The sequence below is a fragment of the Gracilinanus agilis genome, chromosome 1 (assembly GCF_016433145.1).
Source record: "Gracilinanus agilis isolate LMUSP501 chromosome 1, AgileGrace, whole genome shotgun sequence".
Taxonomy (NCBI): domain Eukaryota; kingdom Metazoa; phylum Chordata; class Mammalia; order Didelphimorphia; family Didelphidae; genus Gracilinanus; species Gracilinanus agilis.
The window spans coordinates 722278688-722301712 of record NC_058130.1 but is presented as its reverse complement, the minus strand read 5'-3'; the positions used below and the strand labels follow the sequence as shown (position 1 = coordinate 722301712).

The window sequence follows — 23025 nt, the reverse complement described above, 5'->3', positions numbered from 1 at the left end:
TCTATAATAAAATAACAGATCCTCTATTTATCTTTCAAAGTCCTTCATAAACTAACTACGACTATTCATTCAGGTTCCATTATACATCTTCCTCTTCCTTCAATCTATAGTCCAGCCAAATTGGCCTTCTCTCTTTTCTTTACATATGGCCTTTCATCTTCCCTTTCCATTGCACTAGCCATTACTCTTGACAGATATGCACTCCTTCCTCAACTCTGGCTCACAAAATGCTTTAGTTCCTTCAAGAGTTATCCCAGGTACAATCTTTTACATAAAACTTTCCTTGATCATCTCTCTTTAATAAAACTAAAAGAGAGATGCCCTTGGAATCAGAAGACCTATTTTCAAATGGTGCTTCTGATGCTTCCAAACTGAGTCACTTTGCAGAAGTTTTTTAACCACGTTGGGCCTCATTTGAAAATTAGAGGATTGGATTCAATGAGCTTTGAGGTCACTTCTAGCTCTCAATCTAGGGTCCTATGATTCCTGACTATTTTACATTTTTTTCTGTATATACATTTTTATTTATGTGTTACACATACTATCCCCAGTACATATAAGCTCCTTGAAAGTAGAAATTGTTTTTTCTCTTTGTATCTCTAGTACCTAACCCAATGTTTGGCATTATTAAGGACTTAATAAATGCCTGTTGATTTTTTTGATTGATTGTGTCTCTCCATGCTAAATTCAGTAGATCGATGTGAGGGAATATAGCAAAGGACTACAGTAAAAATAGGAAGTAGAGGAATGCTTTTTAATTTTCCTTGGGACTAGGCCAGCACTGGGAATCCCTAAGCCAGCAAGAGGACCAGCTGGGCCTGCCTAGGAAAGAAAAAGGGAATCAGCCACCAGAAGATGTTTTCTCTTCCTCAGTCATTCATCCAGCTCAGCAGAATGCAAGGGCCAACCGTAGAATAGGCAAAACTTTTGACAAAGAACAAAAAGACTTTATTGGTCTCTTACATTTGCCTTTTAACCCCAAAACCCTACACAATTGTAGGAATCCATGATCCAGAGTAAACAAATCTGAAATGGTAATGTCCATTCATGATCCATATGTGGACACCAGATGGTCTACAGCAACTGGGTTATAGATGGGTAAAGCTCCATTGGTAAGAGCCACCTCTGCCCCCCTACTGATGCAGTTCAACAGATCTGCCTCTTCTCACAGATCCAGTTGTCAGATGATTTCTCACATGTAAAGTCATTCCATCTGCCATGATGCAACATCATGACACAGTCTTCCTCTCCCATGGTGTCATTGGGTTCCCCAGGGTTCCAGTTGCTGTGGCAAGACAAACATGAGCATGCACATGCACACACACACACACACAAACAAACAAACCAGAGTTAGTTCCAAGGCAGGGGCCAAGTTGGATTCACATCACTTACTTCTAGATTCTAGATATCAATTTCCCTGGTTTGTCTGGATGCAAGAATTCTAGGACCCAGACTAGCCCAGCATATTAAGGTTCTAACCTCTAAGCTGCTTAGAAATTCCGGGGAGAAAGGTTTCCTCTTCTAGGAAATCCTATTTGACCATCCCAGCTTTTGGTCATTTCTGTCTCTCCTAGGCTTCAACTCCACTTACTACCTATTCCCTTTTTAGAATAATTAATAATTATTGACTGACAAGTTGGAAAAAACAACAGAGGTCATCTAGTCCAGGTATACTAGAACATAAATACCCTCAACAGCATGATCAACCAAAATTTCTAATAATTTCCACTGAAGACTTAAATTCGCTAGTTCCCAAAACTGCCCATTCTACTTTGGAACAGATCCAGTTGTTAGAAAGTTGTTGTTTTTTCTCATTGCAACAAGTCCACATTTCCTCTTTTAAAACTTCTTCCAGTGATTCCTACTTATATCCTCTGAGATCAAGCAGAACAAACCTAATCCTTCTTCCAATTACAGTGCATCTAATAGTGTAGAGATAGCTAACATGTCCTGCCTGTCTTCTTTTGTCTGAGGACATCTCCATTTTCTTTAACCAATATTTCTATGGGAAGGTGTTAAGGTACCTCATTTTCCTCATCTCCCTTCTCTGGATGGACTCCAGTCTCTGATTGTCTATGACCACAGTAGTTCACATGTAGTCTGATCAAGACAGAATATTGAAAGGCTATTATCTTCTGAAATTGTGCACTGACTCTTAATGTAACTAGAGCTACTGTTAGTTTTCATCTTATTACCATTAAATGCATGTATAGCACTGTATTGAAATGGTATCTAATATCCTATATATGTACATTATATCTTCCCTATTAAACTGCTTCCTGAGGATACAAATTATATCTTACCCCTCTCTATATCCTTCTCTGGACCCCGTGTAGATCCCCATATCTATTGATAACTTAGTATCAGTTGAATAAATGAATGAATTGGGGACCCCTAAAGACATGAGTTCTCATTCTTAGCAAAACTCTTTTAATAATGGGTCAGGGCTCCAAATGTCTTTATCCTGGAATGAGACTCACGTGTAACTAAGACCTGTGCCATCGACCCACTTATGTACTCCTTCTTTGGTCTTTCTGAGGCCAATCCAATATCCCAGCATCTCAGTAGGGTTCAGGAAGTTCTGGATAGAGAGAAATAAGAGCAATTTATTCAGCTGATGCTAAACTAATAGACACTGGTAACTACTGTGTGCTTAGCCCAGCATGGCCCAGTGCATATAGAGACCAGAAGAAACACTGTGTTTGATTTAAAATACTTGAAGCTGGTAAGAAAAAAATACATAGAAGATAAAACTATTAACACAAAGCAGTATAGGAGAAAGAAAACCCTATGTCCTTGAAAAGATCAAAGACCCACATCCAAGTTCAGATTCAATCCTTTAATAAGCCTTGTGAGCTGTATACCTCAATTTCCTCGAGCCCAAGTTTTCTCCTCTGAATAATGACAATGTGTCTTGAAGTATATACCTCACAAATAAGGGTCAGATAATTGAGAGTGAAAAAAAGGTTTTTGGAACCAACAACTATGAAAGAAATATGAGGGCTTCTTAGGAATTGTGAAGGTATATTACATTATTATAAATGTATTAAAAACAGTCTCCATCTCTATTGACACAATTGAATTATCTGACCTAGTTGGCACAAAGGAAGATGGAAAATGATAGAGCAACAGAATGAGCAGGGAGGAGAGGGGAGATGGAGAGGTAGGTGTATAAGATAGAAAAATGGAGGGGGGAAGGGAGATGAAAAGAGCCATAGAAGAAGAAGAAGAAAGAAGAAGAAGAAAGAAGAAGAAGAAGAAGAAGAAGAAGAAGAAGAAGAAGAAGAAGAAGAAGAAGAAGAAGAAGAAGAAGAAGAAGAAGAAGAAAAACAGAGTAAGTGAGAATGAAAGGAAGTGGGGAGAGAGTAAAAGAAAAAAGAAAGAGAGAGAGCACACAGGAGTTCCTCTTTGATTTCAACCACTCACTGGGTGAGGAAGGAGAATGGAGAGGAACAAAACATTATTCAGGCACTTGAAAGAGAGGAAACAAGCAATAGTGACTCACCATAAACCACCATGAAACTGAAAATAGAAAGTTATTTCAGTGGTGCCAAAAGGTAGCATTCTCATAACCCACTTAGGAATTTCTGTGAAAGACCATGGGAAGTTAGTATTTGAGTTCTTTAAAACAAGCAAACAAAGACACCCTGGCCAAGAAGTGTCCTTATGAATTGTAAACATTCAAAGTGATCCAGAGACTCCATATAAGACATGATCAAAAGATGTGATCTCTATGAAGCAGTGATAAGGATCTTTGAAAGTGGCCATGAACTCACAGCTACAAGAAATGAAAAAATGTTGGTGAACATCCATCAGTTATGCTTGACAGTAGCTGTTATGGGGAAAGCCTTTGGGCTGTGGAGGAAATCACTGAGAGGAAGGATTAAACCTTGTTCCATTAGTTTACTATTGCTATTCCCAGAGCAGGATTGTAAATTGCAGAGATTAGGAAGTATTCTGGGTTATGTTACGATTAAAATTGATAAAGACTGATATAATAAGAGAAATTAGTAGTTTAATTAAAGCCATGGCCGCGGTCATATATATATATATATATATATATATATATATATATGACCGCGCCAGCCTAGCTTTTACCTACGGAGCCCATCCTCTCTCCCTGCACGCCAGCCAGCTCCTCGGGAAGATCAAGAAAGTTTTTTAGGCCCTTCCTCTGAATTTAAACTGCCCCCTGCATGGGGACCTTTGATGTCCCTGCACCTAAGACCCATTGGAATCATGGGTAATGTAGTCTCAAAGCCCCCATGTGTCTATATGGAGTCTGCTAGACACTTCCAAATAGCACTTCCTGGAATTTAAAACAAACAGTTAAGGCTGGTGACTATGAGGTTTTTGTTTCTCTGTGATTCTTTTCTGTTTCCATTAATTTAGAAATAAAAATGATTACTGTTTCCAGCTTTGTGTCCCTTAGCATTTGCAAAGGGAGTTGATGGTTATCTTTGGGGAAAGGGTTAGATATAGGCATTCCCACATTCCACTTGGCTGAGGCCAATATGTCCAGGAGGGAGATAAGAAACCTCAGAGATATATTTAAATCATTCATGTGAGGAGGAAGGCTTTGACAAGGGTTATATGTGAATTAGAAAGACAGGCTAATTGTAAGAGGAATTAAGAATAGGTCCTTGTGGTCTATAATAGAGAATGGAACATATTTCATGCAACAGTTCCTCTGCTTTTTCCTACACTTTAAATGTAAATGTAATACTGAGAAGCTTGGTCCCTTCCTCCTTGCCTGAGGACCAAGCCCATCATATTTCAAAAAACTTCCCACCTACCCCCCTAAATGTTTTCCAGTACCCTTAAGGGGGATTGTGAGATGTTATATAACTTCTAACTTCTAATTTTTTCCCTTTTCCAATGAATCCTTTAAATATCTGCTAAGGAAATATTCATAGGAAACCAAAAAATTATCACTTTTTTCTTATTATGTGATTACTTAGAAAATTATTAAGGGGTCACCTAAAACTGAAATAATTAATTACTTCAGCAAAGTAGTAGGATATTAAATAAACATATACAAATCTTATCTTTCTATGTTACCAACAAAACTTATATTAGAAATATCTATAGAATTTATAAAATATTTGAGAGTCTAACTACCAAGACACATGCAGAAATTATATGACTATAAAACAGTGCTTACATAAAGATAGCCCTCAGTAACTGGAGATAGATTAATTGCTCAATTTAGGGTATGTAAACATAATAAAAAGACAATTCTACCTTAATTAATTTGTTTATTCAGTGGCATAACAATCAAACTAGCAAAGGGTGGCATAATAGAGCTAGGAAAAGTAATGATGAATAAATAATTCATTTGAAAGAATAAAAGTACAAAAATTCAAAGGAAAATAATGAAAAATGGGAAGGAGGGAGAACAGAAAATTATAGTTATCAATATCTTTTAGTATTGTTTAAAAAATAGAAAAGTTGATTAGTATGACAGATAAAAATCATAAGATCCAGTAGCAAATTAAAAGAGTAGCACTTTATTAAATAAGACTGTAGGCTCCAAGGGTAAGGCCTTTCTAGTCAACAAAAAAGACTGGAAAAACCAGAATACAGCCTGAAAGAAATGAAGTTTGTAGCAACATCTCATACCATATGCCACTATAAATAGGTCATCATATAAACAAATTCAAGAAACAGCATAGGAAATATATTTCACATCAATAGATAAGAGTTATTATCCAACAAGAGATAGAAAGGATCACAGGAGGACACTGATTTATAAAATTGAAAAGCTTTTATATAAACAATAACAATGAAGTTAAAATTTTAAAAAACAACAGTTAAATGTGGAGGAAATTCATACTAAGTTTCTCTTTTAAAAAGTCAGAGATTGATAAATGTTGGAGAACTTGTGGTAAAATTGGGATGTTAATGCACTGCTGGTGGAGTTGTGAATTGATCCAACCATTGTGGAAGCCAATTTGGAATTATGCACAAAGGCCTTTAAAATATTGCCTGCCCTTTGATCCAGCCATACCACTGCTGGGTTTGTTCCCAAAGAGATAATAAGTAAAAATACTTGTACAAAAATATTTATAGCTCTTTGTGGTAGCAAAAAATTGGAAAATGAGGATATTCCCTTCAATTGGGGAATGGCTAAACAAATTGTGGTATCTGATGGTGATGGAATAATATTATACTATAAGGAATGATGAACTGGAAGATTTCTATGTGAACTGGAATGACCTCCAGGAATTGATGCAGAGCAAAAGGAGCAGAACCAGGTGAACAGTGGACACAGAGACTGATACATTATGGCACAATCGAATGTTACAGACTTTTCTACTAGCAGCAATGCAATGACCCAGGACAATCCAGAGGAACTTATGAGAAAGAACACTATTTGTACATAGAGAAAGAACTATGAGAGTAGAAACAGAAGAAAAACATAGGATTGATCACATGGTTCAATGGGGAAATGGCATTAAAAGATCACTCTATTGCAATATTAATAATATGGAAATAAGTTTTGAACAATGATATATGTATAACAGTGGAATTGCTCGTTGGCTCAGGGAGCGGGGAGAGGGAAGAGGGATGGAAAATGTCATAAATCATGTAACCATGGAAAAATAGTCTAAATAAATAAATAAATTTGTTAAAGTCAGGCATGAATCAATCCACTGCATTTATTAAGAATGCTATCTAACTTCAATTGGGGAATGGCTGAACAAATTGTGGTATCTGTTGGTGATGGAATACTATTGTGCTCAAAGGAATAATGAACTGGAAGAATTCTATGTGAACTGGAAAGACCTCCAGGAATTGATGCGGAGTGAAAGGAGCAGAACCAGGAGAACATCATACACAGAGATGGATACACTGTGGCACAATCGAATGTAATGGACTTCTGTACTAGCAGCAATGCAAAGATCCAGAAAAATTCTGATGGACTTATGAGAAAGAACACTATACACACTCAGAGGAAGAACTGTGGGAGTAGAAACACAGAAGAAAAACAACTGCTTGAACACATGGGTTGATAGGGATATGATCAGGGATATCGACACTAAATAATCACCCTAGTGCAAATATAAAAAGTATGGAAATAAGTCTTGATCAATGACACATGTAAAACCCAGTGTAATGTACATTGGCTATAGGGAAGGTGGGGTGATTTTGGAGGAGAGGGGAAAAAACATGAATCACGGAACCATGGAAAAATATTCTAAAAAATAAATTTTAATAAATAAATGAATGAATGAATGAATAAAAAGAATCCTATGATCCAGGAAAATCCTGAGGGATTTATGACAAAGAATGCTATCTACCTTCAGAGAAAGAACTGTTGGAATCTGATTGCAGATCAAAGTGTACTATTTTTCACTTTAGTTTATTTGGGGTTTTATTTGGGGGTTTTGAATTTAAATAAGAATTCTTTTACTAAAAGGGACAATGTGGAAACATGTTTTGCATGGTAACACATGTAAAACCTAGATCAAATTGTTTACCAGCTACAGAAAGGGAGGGCAAAAGTTTGGATCATATAACTTCTGAAAATTTATTTGGAAAACTATTATTACTTCTAATTGGTAAAATAAAATATCTTTACAAAAATAAAAATAAAAAATAAATGAGCAGATTTGAGAGAAAAAAAGAATAATATCCAAGTTGTATAGGGAAATGATTCAAATATATAAGAACAAGTGCTTTTCTGAGAGATAAATGACCAAGGGATATGAACAGGAAGTTCTCAAAAGAAAAATTTTACATAACTAATAATGAGAGCAATATAAATTAAAACTACAAAGCTCTACCACACACCTATTTGATTGGTAAAAATGACAAAAAAAGAAAATGACAATTGTTGTTTTCTGGGAGGGCAGACATACTAATGCATTATTGATAGATTTGTGAATTGGCATATTCTACAAAGCAATTTGATATACTAAATAGTGTGTCTTTTGAGTAATTCTACTACTTTCAGATGTTTAGAAAACTTATTAAAGAGAAAAGGAAAGTATTTAGTTGCACAAAAATATTCGTAGATACATTATGTTGTTGTTGATGTAGCAAAAACCTGGAAATGAAAAAGGTGCCCACCAATTTGGAAATGGTTGAACAAATAATGTGATATGAATGTAGTGAACCATTATTGAGCAGTAGGAAGTGATGAAAGAGATGGATTCAGTGAAACCTAGGAAAAATGGAATGAATTGATGTAGAGTGAACTGAAGAAAACCTGGCATATCAATTTAGGCAATTACTAAATAATTGTAAAGGAAAATAACTTTGAAAGATTTAAGAACTCTGATCAATGCAATGCAACCATATCTCCAGAAAGCCTAGGATAAAGTGCGTTGCCAGATTCCTAAAAGAGAAGTGAAGGACTAGAAGTGCAGAATGAGATATATTTTGGATATAGCATTTTTGCTTTGACTATACTAACTTGTTACAAGAGAGGAATTTATCCCCCCCAAAAAATGGAGGACAGTAATCAAAGGGTGAGAATAAGAACAGGCAGAGATAGCAATGCAAAAAGAAAAATAAAACAAATAGAAGAATATTAATAAAGAATTTTTTTAATGTGCAGAAGAGGACAAAAGGTGGTTCAGAGAGAAACATAAATAAGCAAGGCAACTTTGGAACTAACATGCTAAATTTAATACCCACCTAATAAAACAAAGTGTATGTGATGCAAATTTGTGGTTTTGCACATAATCTTTTCCTATTCTTTGTTTATAGGAATGTTCTTGTTATTGTTTTAACAATTTCAAAATCATATTTTTAATCTTTATACATCAGAATATTTAATTTTAATTAATATTTTATTATTCTAATTAAATGCAAAAATAATTTTTAGAATTCATTTTTTTAAATTTTGGGTTTTGAATTCTCTCCCTCCTTCTCACCTTCCTTCTTTCCTCCCTGAGATGGCAAGCAATTGCATATAGTTTTACTTGTACAATGAGGTAAACCATTTTTCCATGTTAGTCATTTTGTGGAGAAATCTCAAATGACAAAAAAATAGAAGAAAGTGAAATATAATATGTTTTGGTCTGCATTACAATTACATTAGTTCAACCCCTCCATTTCTGATTCTTTGCTTTCACAAAAAGAACTGAAATAAAATTTTTTGTACAAATAGATCCTTTATCTTTTTTTAAATCTTTTGGTATACAAATTTTACTTAGAAAATCCTAGAGAATCAACTAAAAATCAGTTAAAATAATTACAATTTTAGGAAAGCTGTAGGATATAAAATAAACTCATAAAAATCATAAGCATTTCTATATGTTACCAACAAAGCCACAGCAACAAGAGATAATCAAACTGCTTAAAACAACTTTATAGATCTAAAAAAATAATAAAATTCATCTGGAAGAACAAAGTTCAAGAATATCAAGGGAATCAATGGGGGAGAGGGAGAAGGAGGGAATGTGAAGGAAGGTGGCCTAGCAGTACCAGATTTCAAACTGTATTAAAAAGAGGTAATCATCAAAACAATATAGTACTGGCTTCGAAATAGAGTGATAGACCAGTGGAAAGATTAGGTACACAATAGTAATAAGTGGCCAGGCAGTTTTCAGATGAATAAAGCAAAGCCATCTATGATCATATGAAAAAAAAAAAACATGCTCTCAATTGCTCTTACTTAGTGAAATGCAAATTAAAACAACTCTGAGGTACCACCTCGTATCTATCATATTGGCCAATAGGACAGAAGAAAATGATCGATATTAAAGGGAATACAGAAAATTTTGGATATTAATGCACTCTTGATGGAGTCATGATCTGATATAACAATTCTGGAGAGCAATTTGGAACTCTGCCCAAAAGCGTTTAAAGCTGCCTACCCTTTGATCTAGCATTTCTATCCCAATAATTAATATTCTTAAAGATGAATTTTCTGAAATATGTGTGACTCTGTTTTCCCCTGTTGAAAGACTTTTTGTGGTTCCCTATAATCTCCAAGATAAAATGCAAAGTCTTTAGCCAAGCATGTAAGGGCCTTGACAACTGGACTTCAAATTGTCTTTCCATTTTTATTCACATTATTTCCATTTTCTATTTCAACCAAATTGAACAACTAGGAGCCCTTCATATTGTCTTTTCCTCCCCTTCCATTGCAGTTACAGGATCCTTCCTCTTAATCCACTCATTGAATTCCTTTCTTCCAATCAAAGTCCATTTCAGGTGTTAACTAGTTCATTAAACCTTCCTTCAGATTAATTTTGGACTAACATTAAGCATGTCCTTCAGACATTAAACCTCCCTGAGACTCTCCTCCACAACAGAAAGTAAGCACCACTCTCTCCATTTTCTCAAGACATTTTGCCTGGGCCTCTCCCTTATATAAGAATTATTTGTAAATGTCAGGACCCCCCATATGTTCCAATATATGCTCCTTAAGGGCCAGGATTGTATATTTGTTGTTTCATTTAAGCATTCCTTGCTGATAATTATAATTAAAAATCCTATTTCTCAAGCTCTTAAGGTTTACAAAGCACTTTCCTCACAAATTTATAAAAATGTAAGTCATGCACCAATCAATAAATGGTCAAAGGATATGAATGGGAAGCTTCAAATTAAGAAACTGAAACTAAGATTGGTGAAGTCATTCATCTAGGGTCATACAGATAGTATGCTACAAAGCAAAGATTCAAACTTAAAACTTTTTACTCCAAGACTAATATGCTTTGTGCTACACCATCTATTTGGTGTCTATTTTGGCATCTATTCTGCCTCCATTACAGTCCTTTCCATGTAATTAATGCTTAGTCAATATTTGCAGAATTGAATTGAGGTGGGACATGAAGTAAGGGAAAGATTTAAGATAGACTTAGATGGAATTTTTGAGAGCCATTCCCCTCAAGGAATTAGTGATGAGTGCATCGAACAGAAAGACAAGGCCCTCCCTTCTCTGATCTCACCTGCTCATCACGGTTATTGATGATCACCAGGTGAGCTTGTTTCTGGACACAATCATCCCTGGCCTTGGACCAAGGAAGTTTATTCTCAGAGAAGAAGTAACAGGAACCCTGGAAGTCCCTCCAGGGACTTGGGCAGGGTTGACAGGAGGAGTCTGAGTAGGAGGAAAGAGGAAAAATCAGCATTAGCTTTGAGCTCTTCCTAGGGAGAAACAGCTTTCCTACCTCTTACCCAGACTTCATCTATGAACAGGAGGACAGTCAGTAAGCATTTATTAAACAGCTACTATGTCAATCAATAATAAACATGTAGTAAGCATCTACTATTTGCCAAGGACTGTGATAAGTAGTGGGGATATAAAGAACTCAAGGATTTCACAATCTTTTTTTTTCTTTAGAAAATTTAATTTAATTAATTAATTTAGAATATTTTTCCATGGTTACAAGATTCATGTTCTTTCCCTCCCCTCTCCTCATCCCCACTCCCAGAGCTGATGTGCCATTCCACTGGGTTTTACATGTGTCATTGATCAAGACTCTTGATATTTGCACTAGGGTGATCATTTAGAGTCTACATCCCCAATCATATCCCCATCAATCCATGTGATCAAGCAGTTGTTTTTCTTCTGTGTTTCTACTCCCAGAAACTGGATGTGGAAGTATTCTTTCTCATAAGTCCTTCAGAGTTGTCCTGGATCATTGCATTGCTGATAGTAGAGAAGTCTATTACATTGGATTGTACCACAGTGTATCAGTCTCTGTGTATAATGTTCTCCTGGTTCTGCTCTTTTCACTTTGCATCAATTCCTGGAGGTCATTCCAGTTCACATGGAATTCCTCCAGTTCATTATTCTTTTCAGCACAATAGTATTCCATCACCAACAGATACCACAGTTTGTTCAGCCATTTCCCAATTGAAGGGCATACCCTCATTTTCCAATTTTTTGCCACCACAAAGAGAGCAGTTATAAATACTTTCGTACAAGTCTTTTTCCCTATTATCTCTTTGGGGTACAAACCCAGCAGTGGTATGGCTGGATCAAAAGGCAGACAGTCTTTTAAAGCCCTTTGGGTATAATTCCATATTGCCATCCAGAATAATTGGATCAATTCAGAACTCCACCAGCACTGCATTAATGTCCCAATTTTGCCACATCCACTCCAACATTTATTACTTTCCTTTGCTGTCATTTTAGCCAATCTGATAGGTGTGAGGTGGTACCTCAGAGTTGTTTTAATTTGCATTTCTCTAATTACAAGAGATTTAGAACAGTTTTTCACGTGCTTATTGATGGTTTTGATTTCTTTATCTGAAAATTGCCTATTCATGTCCCTTGCCCATTTATCAATTGGGGAATGGTTTGATTTTTTGAACAATTGATTTAGTTCCTTTTAAATTTGAATAATTAGACCTTTGTCAGAGGTTTTTGTTATAAAGATTTTTTCCCAATTTGTGGCTTCCCTTTTAATTTTGGTTGCATTAGTTTTGTTTATACAAAAACTTTTTAAGTTAATGTATTCAAAATTGTTTATTTTCAAATAAATAGAAAAAAGACTCCAGCAAGTGATCATATGGGTTATTCATTATGATCAGGTGGGATTTATACCAGGAATGCAAAGATGGTTCAATATTAAGAAAAGCATCCACATAATTGACCATATCAGCAAGCATACCAACAAAAATCACATGATTATCTCAATCAAAGCAGAAAAGGCCTTTGACAAAATATAACACTCATTCCTATTGAAAACACTAGAAAGTATAGGAATAGAATGGTCTTTCCTAAAAATAATAAACAGTATATATCTAAAACCATCAGCAAGCATCATCTACAATGGGGATAAATTAGAAGCATCCCCAATAAGATCAGGCATGAAACAAGGATGCCCATTATGACCTCTATTGTTTAACATTGTACTAGAAACACTAGCAGTAGCAATTAGAGAAGAAAAAGAAATTGAAGGTATTAAAATGGCTAATGAGGAGACCAAGCTATCACTCTTTGCAGATGATATGATGGTCTACTTAAAAAATCCTAGAGAATCAACTAAAAAGCTATTGGAAATAATTGACAACTTTAGCAAAGTTTCAGGATACAAAATAAGCCCACACAAACCATCAGCATTTCGATATATCTCCAACACATTTCAGGAGCAAGAGTTAGGAAGAGAAGTTCCATTTAAAATCAGCCTAGACAATATAAAATACTTAGAAATTTATCTACCAAAACAAACACACGAATTATATGAACAAAACTACAAAACACTTTCCATACAATTAAAACTAGATCTAAACAATTGGAAAAACATTAATTGCTCATGGGTAGGATGAGCTAACATAATAAAAATGACAATCCTACCCAAATTAATTTACTTATTTAGTGCCATACCTATGAAACCATCAAGAAACTTTTTTACTGAATTAGAAAAAACAATTACAAAATTCATTTGGAAGAACAAAAGATCAAGAATATCAAGGTAAATAATGAAAAAAAAGTGTGAAGGAAGGTGGCCTAGCAGCACCAGATCTTAAACTGTACTATAAAGTAGTGGTCATCAAAACAATATGGTACTAGCTAAGAGACAGAAAGGAGGATCAGTGAATAGACTTAGGGTTAGTGACCTCAGCGAGTCAGTTTATGATTAATCCAAAGATCCCAGCTTTCAGAACAAAAATCCACTATTTGACAAAAAATGTTGGGAAAAATGGAAAACAGTAGGGGAAAGATTGGGTTTAGATCAATATCTCACACCCTACGCCAAGATAAACTCAGAATGTGTGAATGACTTGAATATAAAGAAAGAAACTATAATATAATATAATATAATATAATATAATATAATATAATATAAGTAAATTAGGTGAACACAGAATAGGATACTTGTCAGATCTTTGGGAAAGGAAGGATTTTTAAGACCAAGCAAGAGTTAGAAAAAATTACAAAAGGTAAAATAAGCAATTTTGATTACATTAAAGGAGTTCACAATCTAATGGGATTAGCAATACAGCAGCAAAAGCCAGGGCTGGGATGGAGTTGCTGAATTGAGGGCAGGTGATCTGAGTTGTAGGATCATAGTATAATAAAATTCTTCAATATCCAAGCTAGGAGGAAACTCAAAAGTCATTTCATCCAACCTCCAAATCAGAGCAGGAATTAAAACTTCCAGTCAATCAGCACACATTTATTAAATACCTTCTATGTGCCAGACACAGTGTTAAGAACTGGAAATACACAGAAAGATAAAAGCCAGTCCTTACTCTATAGGAATTCACAGTCTAATGGAAGAAAAAGCATGTAAACACCTATGTACAAACAAAATGTATACAAGACATATTAGAGATAATAAGCAGACACTAGCATTAAGGTGTATTAAGAACAGCTTCTTTTGAGGTGGGGATTTTAGCTTAGACTTGAAGGAGAGCAGGAAGCAGAGATGAGGATGGAGACTCTTCCTGGCAGAACAAATATAATACCTGGAATTTAGAGATGGAGGTTCTTTATTACCCAAGGCAGACCATTCCTTTGGGATATAGTTTTAATTACAGTAGTTAATATTCATATTGTGCTTAAAATTTCAAAGTGTTTCTATCCTAACAACCCTATGTTAGAATATGTAAGTAATAGTATGTACATTTTATAAATGAGGACACTTAAAGTATCTTCTCTATAGTCATAGAGATAGTAAACTGAGAATTGAGATTCAAACTCTGGACTCTCTTAACTCCAAGTCCAGTGCTCTTTCCACTAAACTACAATGCTTCTTGTTTCTCTAATTGTTAGGGAAATTTTTCTAAATATAATAGAAGTTTGAGAACCAACAGGCATTCTGGCATTCTTAAGTTCATAGGAACAAGCATTATCTTGTAGTCCTGTGAATTATTTGAAATTTTGAGTTGGGAATTGGAGTGGGGATTGAAGGAGGAATGAAAAAATTAAGGGACAAATGCAGCAAAGAAGGGAAGATTGAGGTAAAATCTTAGATCTCTGAAAGTATCTCAGAACATATTACTTGGACTAAAGCTAGTAGTTGTACTCATCTTGTCAGGGGCTAAGAGAAGTTCTAAAAAAAAGTCTGATCTTTCCCCAATTCCTCTTCCTTATTCCTGTCCAATATCAGACATTGTAAATATACTCTACTTGATTCTTTTACCTAAATTTTCCTGTAACCTGACCTTGCCTTAACTATAGAAAAGTCTATAGTTGGAGATACACAAAATTTTAAATAAGGACAGAGATCCACTTTGAGTATTAAGATTTTCCATACTTGGGGTTTTGAGCAATTATGACTGTATTATAAGTTTTTGATTGCTATAAACTCCATGAAACAGCAAAAAAAGGACTCAGGACCTTAATATCATTATGTTAACATTAGAAGGAAAATTCAGCAAATTATAGCAGCTCTTTTGTGGTGACAAAGTATTGGAAAGTGAGGAATGCCCATCAATTAGGGAATGGCCAAGTAAGTTATGGTATATGATTGTAATGGAATACTATTGTGATTTAAGAAATGATAGGCAAGATGATTTCAGAAAAACCTGGAAAGACTTATATGAATTGAAGCAGAGTGAAATGAGCAGAACCAAGAGAACACTGTAAAAGCAGAATTATATGATGAATTGTGAATTACTTAGCTATTCTCAGCAAAACAATGATGCAAGATAATCCCCTGGCTCTCATGATGAAAAATGTTATCTGCCTCCAGATAAAGAGCTGATAGAGTCTGAATTAAGATAAAAGCATACTATATTTTACTTTCTTCATTTTTTTGGTTTGAATTTTCTCCCACAAAAGGATTAATATGAAAAAATGCTTTACATGGTTGCACATGTAAAATATATATCAGATCACTTGCTTTCTCATGGAGGGAGCAGAAGAGGGGAGTAGAGAATTCAGGACTTAAATTTTTAATGAATATTAAAATTGTTTTTTTCATGTAATTGGGGAAAATTTTTTAAAACTCCCTTCCAAATCCAAAATTCTACTTCAAATTTTTATTTTATATTTTAAATTTTATATGACTGCCACATACATTGTTGACTTATAATGAAATTGTAGTCCACTAAGAACTCCACCCCCAATCATTTCTACATGAAATACTGCCAAATTGTAGTCTTATGAAGTCCTTCTCCACAGGTTCTTTGCAGATAAAGATTTTATTACATAAATAGGGATGGGATCAGTCAGAATTCTAGTACCTTGGAACTGAGAGGGACCTCAGAAGGCATCTGGTACAACCATTACCTGAATTCCATCTAAAATATATTCTGTAAATGGTCATTCAGATTCCAATTGAAGACTCTCAGTATCAAAAAAGGGGCCTCAGAGGACGGATAATACAAACTTTACATAAGCATAAATTCTTATATAACAAAGTCCAAAATGACACCTAGTCTCCACTTGAAGACCTTTAGAATCAGTATGTGAGAATTAATAAGAGTCTGTCAATCATCTTCCATCCTGCCACTTTAGTCCATGGGACAACCTATCTCAGCTTTTTGGAGCTAAAATCCCCAGTTCCAACTCACCATTTCCATTCCTCACAGCCTCAAGTCCACGAAACATCTCGCTCCGAATATCATCTCGGTCTTTCTTAGCCTCAGATAGTTCTTGAGACACTATAAATGTATATGATTAACACATGGTGTGAGGGCAGAATTAGTACATGAGAATCAGCACTTATGGAGGGGAGGGACAGAGGTCAGATTATGATCAGAGGGAGATGATCAGAATTAGACTATGATACAGGGTCATGGTAATTTTAAGAGGATAGGCTAGAGTCATTCCATGGAGCAGAGTCAGTACATTGGTGGGGCGGGGGGGGGGGGAGGGGAAGGTTGGTATCTTTCCAAAGGAAGGCATTAAGATCAATGTGAGGGGAAGAGTCTGATAATGGTAAGAGTCAGGTCATAAAGCCAATTGACAGGAGTAAGAGTCTGGGACAGCCTTATGGAGAAATGTTGCATCTAAGTGGGGAATAAGAGCATGTGGGGAGGAGAAGGAATTGTAGATGTCACAGTGTTGAAAGGTGTGCATCAAATCTTGAGGTCTGAACATACAGTTAGTTCTTAAGCTGGTTTGCCTGTCTTGCAGCTTCTTCAGCTCTTCTGCCATTGTTTCAACTGAAGAGAGACAAAAATGAACCATCCCACCTTATGTGAGCATCTCCTCAGGAGCCTCAAACAAGGAGTATCAGAATTGAAAGAGACCTAACAGATCCTAGACTAATAATTCCAACTATAAGAGAAATTCTCTCAATAATACCAACAGTAGTTGTCTAGCCTCTGACTGAAAATATCCAGTAACAAAACTCACTATACCCCAAAAGCAGGCCATCATACTTTTAGAAAGCTCTAATTGGACTTACTGGGGATTTCTCCCTCCCCCTCCCTAGGAAAGTCCACTTGTCTTTTTTGACTTCAGCCTCAATTTGGGCTCCAGCCTCATCCCTATCTGGAACTACAGTCTCAACTACAGAACGAACAAAGCATGGGATCATAATAGCATAAAACTAGAGTTGAAAGAGATCTCATAGAACATCTAGTTCAAAATATCTACTTTTCAGATGAGGAAACTTGGGCCAAGGAAATTAAACAACTTGCCTATGGTCACACGGGGGCAAGTAAGTGACACAGTGGATAGAGTGACTATCCAGAAATTAGGAAGACTCATCTTCCCAAGGTTAAATCTGACTTCATATATTTTCTAGCTGTGTGACCCTGGTCAGTTTCTTAGCCCTATTTGCCTCTGTTTCCTTATCTGTAAAATCAACTGGAGAAGGAAATGATGAAATGCTCCAATATCTTTGCCAAGAAAACCCCAAATGGAGTCACAAAGAGTCAGACATTACTGAAATAACTGAACAGCAGCAAAAATAACAATAACAAAAAATCACACAAGAAATTAGTGGTGGAGTAGGAATTTGAGTTCAGGTTATTTCACTCAAGTTCAGTGCTCTTTCCACTGTTCCATGATGCTTCCACTTTGGAATCCTCGAAGAGAAACCTGCTGAGGAAGCCTCATTCCTGTGACTTGGCCTTCTCTTACCCTTTATTTTTAGAGTCTGATGCTTGTTCTCTGAAGTGCTCAAGGCTACTTGCAGAGCTGCCAGTCTCCCTGTCTTCATAGACTCTGTGCATAGAAGGAGAGGATGGAGAAAAAGGAGAGTCATTCCCATCAAAGAAGAGAGGGCTTAGCCCAGAACCTGAGCTCAATAAAAGAACTTTTCCTATATAATTCTGTTCCATGTGGTCACATTATTCTTTATATATGTATTCATCTGCTGTCTCATCCCACTCCCATTGCCCATATTGTCTCCACCCTTTCCCCCTACTATTTTACCTTTATCCCATACCCTTCTATGTTTGATGCTGCATCCTATTCTCTATTCTACCACCATCCTATTCCCCCAAAAAATACCAACCACTATCTCATCCCTGTCCCTCCTCTTTCTCTTCCTCCTCCACTTCCTCTTATTACTCTTTCTCTTTGATTCTTTGTCCATCTTATCTTTCTATTTCTATCTCTTTCACACCACACACACACACACACACACACACACACACACACACACACATCCTTGGATCTATTGGCTGTTATGAAGGTTCAATTCTGCACCAAAAATATATTTATATCTACCCCCAAGGGTTAGACATTTCAGTTCCCCAAGTGCCGCTATCACTCCATTGTGATTGGCACAGGATCCAGGGCCAGCAACCTCTCTGATCAGCTCCACAAGCAGTCTGCTATCTGCCTCGTTTTTGTCCTAGCTACTGGGGACCCAGTATATACTGCCAAAGATTTGTATCCAGATGCAATTTCTCCCTCACATACATACTGAACATGAATCAAGGGACGTGATACCCTTCCTTCCACATACACAATGGATAATAAACTGTATGTACTGTTCTGTCTCTCTCTGTTATAAGCAGATTAAACTATCTCATCCCAAAGGATAACTAACTTCAAAAGCACATCACAGGATCAGAGATAAAAAGCTGGAAGGGCCACAGAGACCATAAAGTCCAACCTCCCCCTCCTTTTTTAAAGATGAAGAAAATGGAGCCCAGGGAAGTTAATTTGTTTGTCCAGGATCTCAAAAGTGGCATCAGATTTGGGATTAGAACCCAGACCCCTTATTGTGGAGCCAAAGCTTTTCCCACTACAACACACTGTCTCAATTGCCTTTTTTATTTCTCTTATATTCCATTGAGTAATCAGTGATTGTGAAGAGTATTGATTCCTATTCCTTCTCTGTTTAGCTGTCTGCCTTACCTCCCATGACTACTTCCTATCCTTAATCTTAACACCACTTCAGTTCCCATCCCATCTCTCTTACTATCCCCAAATCTCCTCTATTCCACTGCCCTTATTATTTATTTTAATATCACCCTTATCTCATCACTATCCCATATTCCATTCTATTTCCCTTCCTTCTCTTCCTTTCTTCAAATGTGGTCTGAGGGAAAATATTGTGGGCATAACTCATGCATATAGGTTCCTAACTCAAAAAACTGAGAGGAATGGATGTTCACTCACCATTGGCTTGTATTCCCTCCAGTTGTTCATTTAGATGCTCCATATCCTTTGATAAATCCATGACTTGGAGGAACAAGGGACACATTTATCTCCCTCCCTTCATTCTCTTTAGTTCTTCCTTCTTCCACATACCTCCCTCCTTTTCTCTCCTTCCCCTCATCATCAGTTCTCACCCTATCCCAACAGCCTTTAGGTTTCCATTTCCTCCCCTTCACCCTCCTTATCCCAGATCTCCAGAGGATAGGACCCTAGTAGTAATGCTACTAATGAGAGTTGAGACTCCTGGATCTCAGCTGTTCTCCCCCCTTTTCTTACCCTTAGCCAACAGCATACTAAGAAGAATTATCCACAGAAAAGAGGCCACAGAAAATAGCAGGTAAAAGGGAAGGGCAGGACGGCCTCCAGGAAGCTGCTTTGCCCACCACCCTGGAAAAAATACTGATGTCAGGGAAGGAACAAGGAAGAAAACTTCCCCTTCCACCCCCTCTAACATACATGAGTGGTCTCCCTACAGACACTAGGGCAAAGGTAGTTGTGTACTTATATACTCCTTTGGGAACCATTGGAATTAGGGTCTTGGAAATGAGACTTCAAAGACTTAAGAGGAAATGATCATAGGGAAATAGGGAGTTTGAGGGAAATGAAGGAATGTGGGAGATTGGAGAAGAGGGAAAGTCTGTTGAAAAAAAAGATATGAATTTAAAAAATATGAGGAACATGGGAATATGGAATAAGAGGAGAATAATAAGGGATCAGGAGGAAATAGAGGAGATTTGGGATGATAATGAAAAATGTGGGAATGGTAAAAGAGAAGAGAACTAGTTAGAGTTAATAGAAAGAGGACACCTTGGAGAAAAAAGGGATAATATATTGGAGGATAGAGATGACAGAGGATAAGAGATAGGAGAGAATCTAGGAAGACAGGGCCATAACCTAACTTCAGGGTTACCCCTTGTCCCAGCAACCTTTCCAGATCTGAGAAGCCAACAAAGCAACCAACTCTCTAAGATATGACAGGTATGTTCAGCAAGGGACCAGATACCAAGTCCTTAAACTCACCAACTTCCCAGGGTCGCCATTGGTGCTTGCTGTCAGCCATCTCAAATTCCTCAGAGGTCTCCCACCGAGTGTATCCTGAAGATTCCATGGATGCAAAGCTTCATCTGCTTTAGGAAACCCTTGCCTGGAAGATTATTTTAGGAGACTCCACCCTTCATTTGAAAGGAAATGATCAGTTGCTCCACCCCACCCCCTCAAACAACTCCCCCTGAAAAGTCCTTCCTATCACAATTTTCTGTTCCTCAGCACTAACATCTGGAGAGAACCTTCTTTGCCCCCTTAATAGAAAGGAACCCTGGAATTTGGTGGTAGAGAAAACTAGACTCTTCAGGGTTCATGTAAGCATGTGGGCATGATAGATGAATTTGAAGAGCTTCCTAATGAAAGATAAATAAAGCTTGTTTGGTTTGAAAGAACAGAACTAGGAGCTATAGGTGGAACAAAAAGGAAATAGCTTCAGTTCAATGTGAGGAAAAATTTACTATTCTACTATTACTAGAAGGTTCAATGACCTTCTATCTTGGGAGATTGTAAGCTTGATGTCAACAGAGGTCTGCTAGTATAAGCTGGATGACCTTCTGATAGGAATATTGTATAATGGGAATATTGCTCAGGTACAAGTTGGACTAGACTAACTCTAAGTTCCTGTCCTACACAGAGAATCTCTGATTGCTCTTCTCTTTTCTTGGCCTCACACCCTGGGATTTTAAAAGGACTAAGCAGAGATCTGGGATCCACCCACCCAATCCTTTTCTAGCCATCTAAAATATCCAGTTTTATTTCCTGCTACTATCATCAAAGTTTATGGAGGTTCCAACAGTCAATCAAGAGTGCTCATACTCCTTATGCTTGATGTATCTTTGATAGAGTTGGAGGAGGAGGGAAGAGTGACTGAAGAAAAGTCTCTGTGATTATTCCATAAAAATATAATTTTCAATCTCACACATCTTCCCATCACTCGGTTACCAATGTCACTTCCCCAATTCATTATCCCTACCCTACTTCTTTACCTCTAACCTCCCACTTCTTTTTTCCCTTTAATCAATTTCTTTCTTATTTTGTTCCTCAGTTTCTCTTTATTATTTGACTTTTCCCCTGTTGCTTGAAGATATGCCCAGATTCTCTTGTTAAAAAAAACGCTTTTGTTGGACTCTGCTACCTTCTCAAGCTATCATCTTATAGTTTTCTTCCATTTCAGTGCCAAACTCTGAGAGCAGATGCTTGAATCCAATTTCCCACTTCTCACTCATTTCTCCTTTAAATTGAATTTTATCTTCTGCACTTACCAAGCATTTATTTCCTTTCCTTCCTACTACCCTCACTGAAAAAAAAAAGAAAAAAAAGCCCTTGTAACAAATTTGCACAATCAAGTAAAACAAATTTCCACCTTGGTCATAGTCCAAAAATATGTCTCATTCTACATATTTAGTCTATCACCTATGAAAGGAGTTGAGTAGCATTTTTCATCATTGGTTCTCTGAAATCATGGTTGGTCATTTCATTGATTAGAATTCTTAAATCTTTCAAAACTTTTTGTCTTCATAATGTTGTTATTATTGTATAAACTATTCTCCTAGTTCTACTCAATTTACTCTGTATTAGTTTATAGAAGTTAGTAATCAATAAAAGTTATTAAGCATTTACTATGGATTAGGCACTGTGCTAAGCAATAGAGTTAGAAGTAAGTAAAAGAAAGACAGTTCCTTACCTAAAGAAGGTTACAATCTAATAGGAGACTACACATAAAAGGAAGCTAAAAAAGTAGAAGAGAGTAATTGAAGGCTTCCAGAGACTACCCAGAGTGGGGAAGTCCTGGAAGGGGTATGAGATTTTAGGGTTCAAGAGCAACTACTAGAAAATGAAGTTGGATGGAAAATTCTGAGTCTTCTATAAAAGAAATTTCATTGCTTCACTACTCCCACTCCCAACTCTCCAATAAGGAGAGAAAATTGAGAGTGTTGAGGAGGAGTTGAATATCAACGTGGAATCAATCTATATTTATAATGAGGAGATTTCAGATGATGAGCTTATCCGGGGAGGCATGATGTTTGTGGAGTTGCAATTAAGCAGAGCAGCCAATGGGAAATAAAAGTCTTCTCAGGTTACCCTGGAACCATACATTTATTAATTTCTTATGTCATAATAATATTTCATGTTATTCCTATATCACAACTTGTTTAGTCCTTCCTTTGTTAATAGAAATTCCCCTTAATTCCAAGTTCTTTGTAACAAAAGAACTGCTATAAATATTTTTGTAAATATGGATACTTTTCCATTTCCTTTATCTTTTTGAGAACAGACTTAGTAAAGGTATCTCTGAAGTAAAGAGTATGTATCATTTAATATCTTTTGGATCACAGTTCCAAATGCAATGCTCCCATGTAAAATTCAATCCATGTAATCTGGCTTCTGACTTTACCACTTGATTTAATTCAATCTCTCCAAGTTCATCGAATAGTCTCTTTATCAATATATCTAGTATGGTTTTTTCTCAATCTTCAAATCTCCGTGTTTTCTCTTCAGCC

The 23025-nt window shown here is 36.4% G+C and overlaps 1 protein-coding gene across 1 annotated transcript; it reads right to left on the bottom strand.

The window, feature by feature from the left end:
• Positions 1–1146: 1146 nt before the first annotated feature.
• LOC123232184 (C-type lectin domain family 4 member G-like) lies at positions 1147–20588 on the bottom strand. Its single transcript, XM_044658559.1, has 9 exons — positions 20501–20588; positions 19757–19867; positions 19442–19504; positions 17951–18034; positions 16963–17025; positions 16432–16521; positions 10908–11059; positions 2481–2581; positions 1147–1285 (listed from the first exon to the last, which is right to left on the bottom strand). The coding sequence occupies exons 1-9, from the start codon at positions 20586–20588 to the stop codon at positions 1147–1149; spliced, it is 891 nt and encodes a 296-aa protein (XP_044514494.1).
• Positions 20589–23025: the final 2437 nt, after the last annotated feature.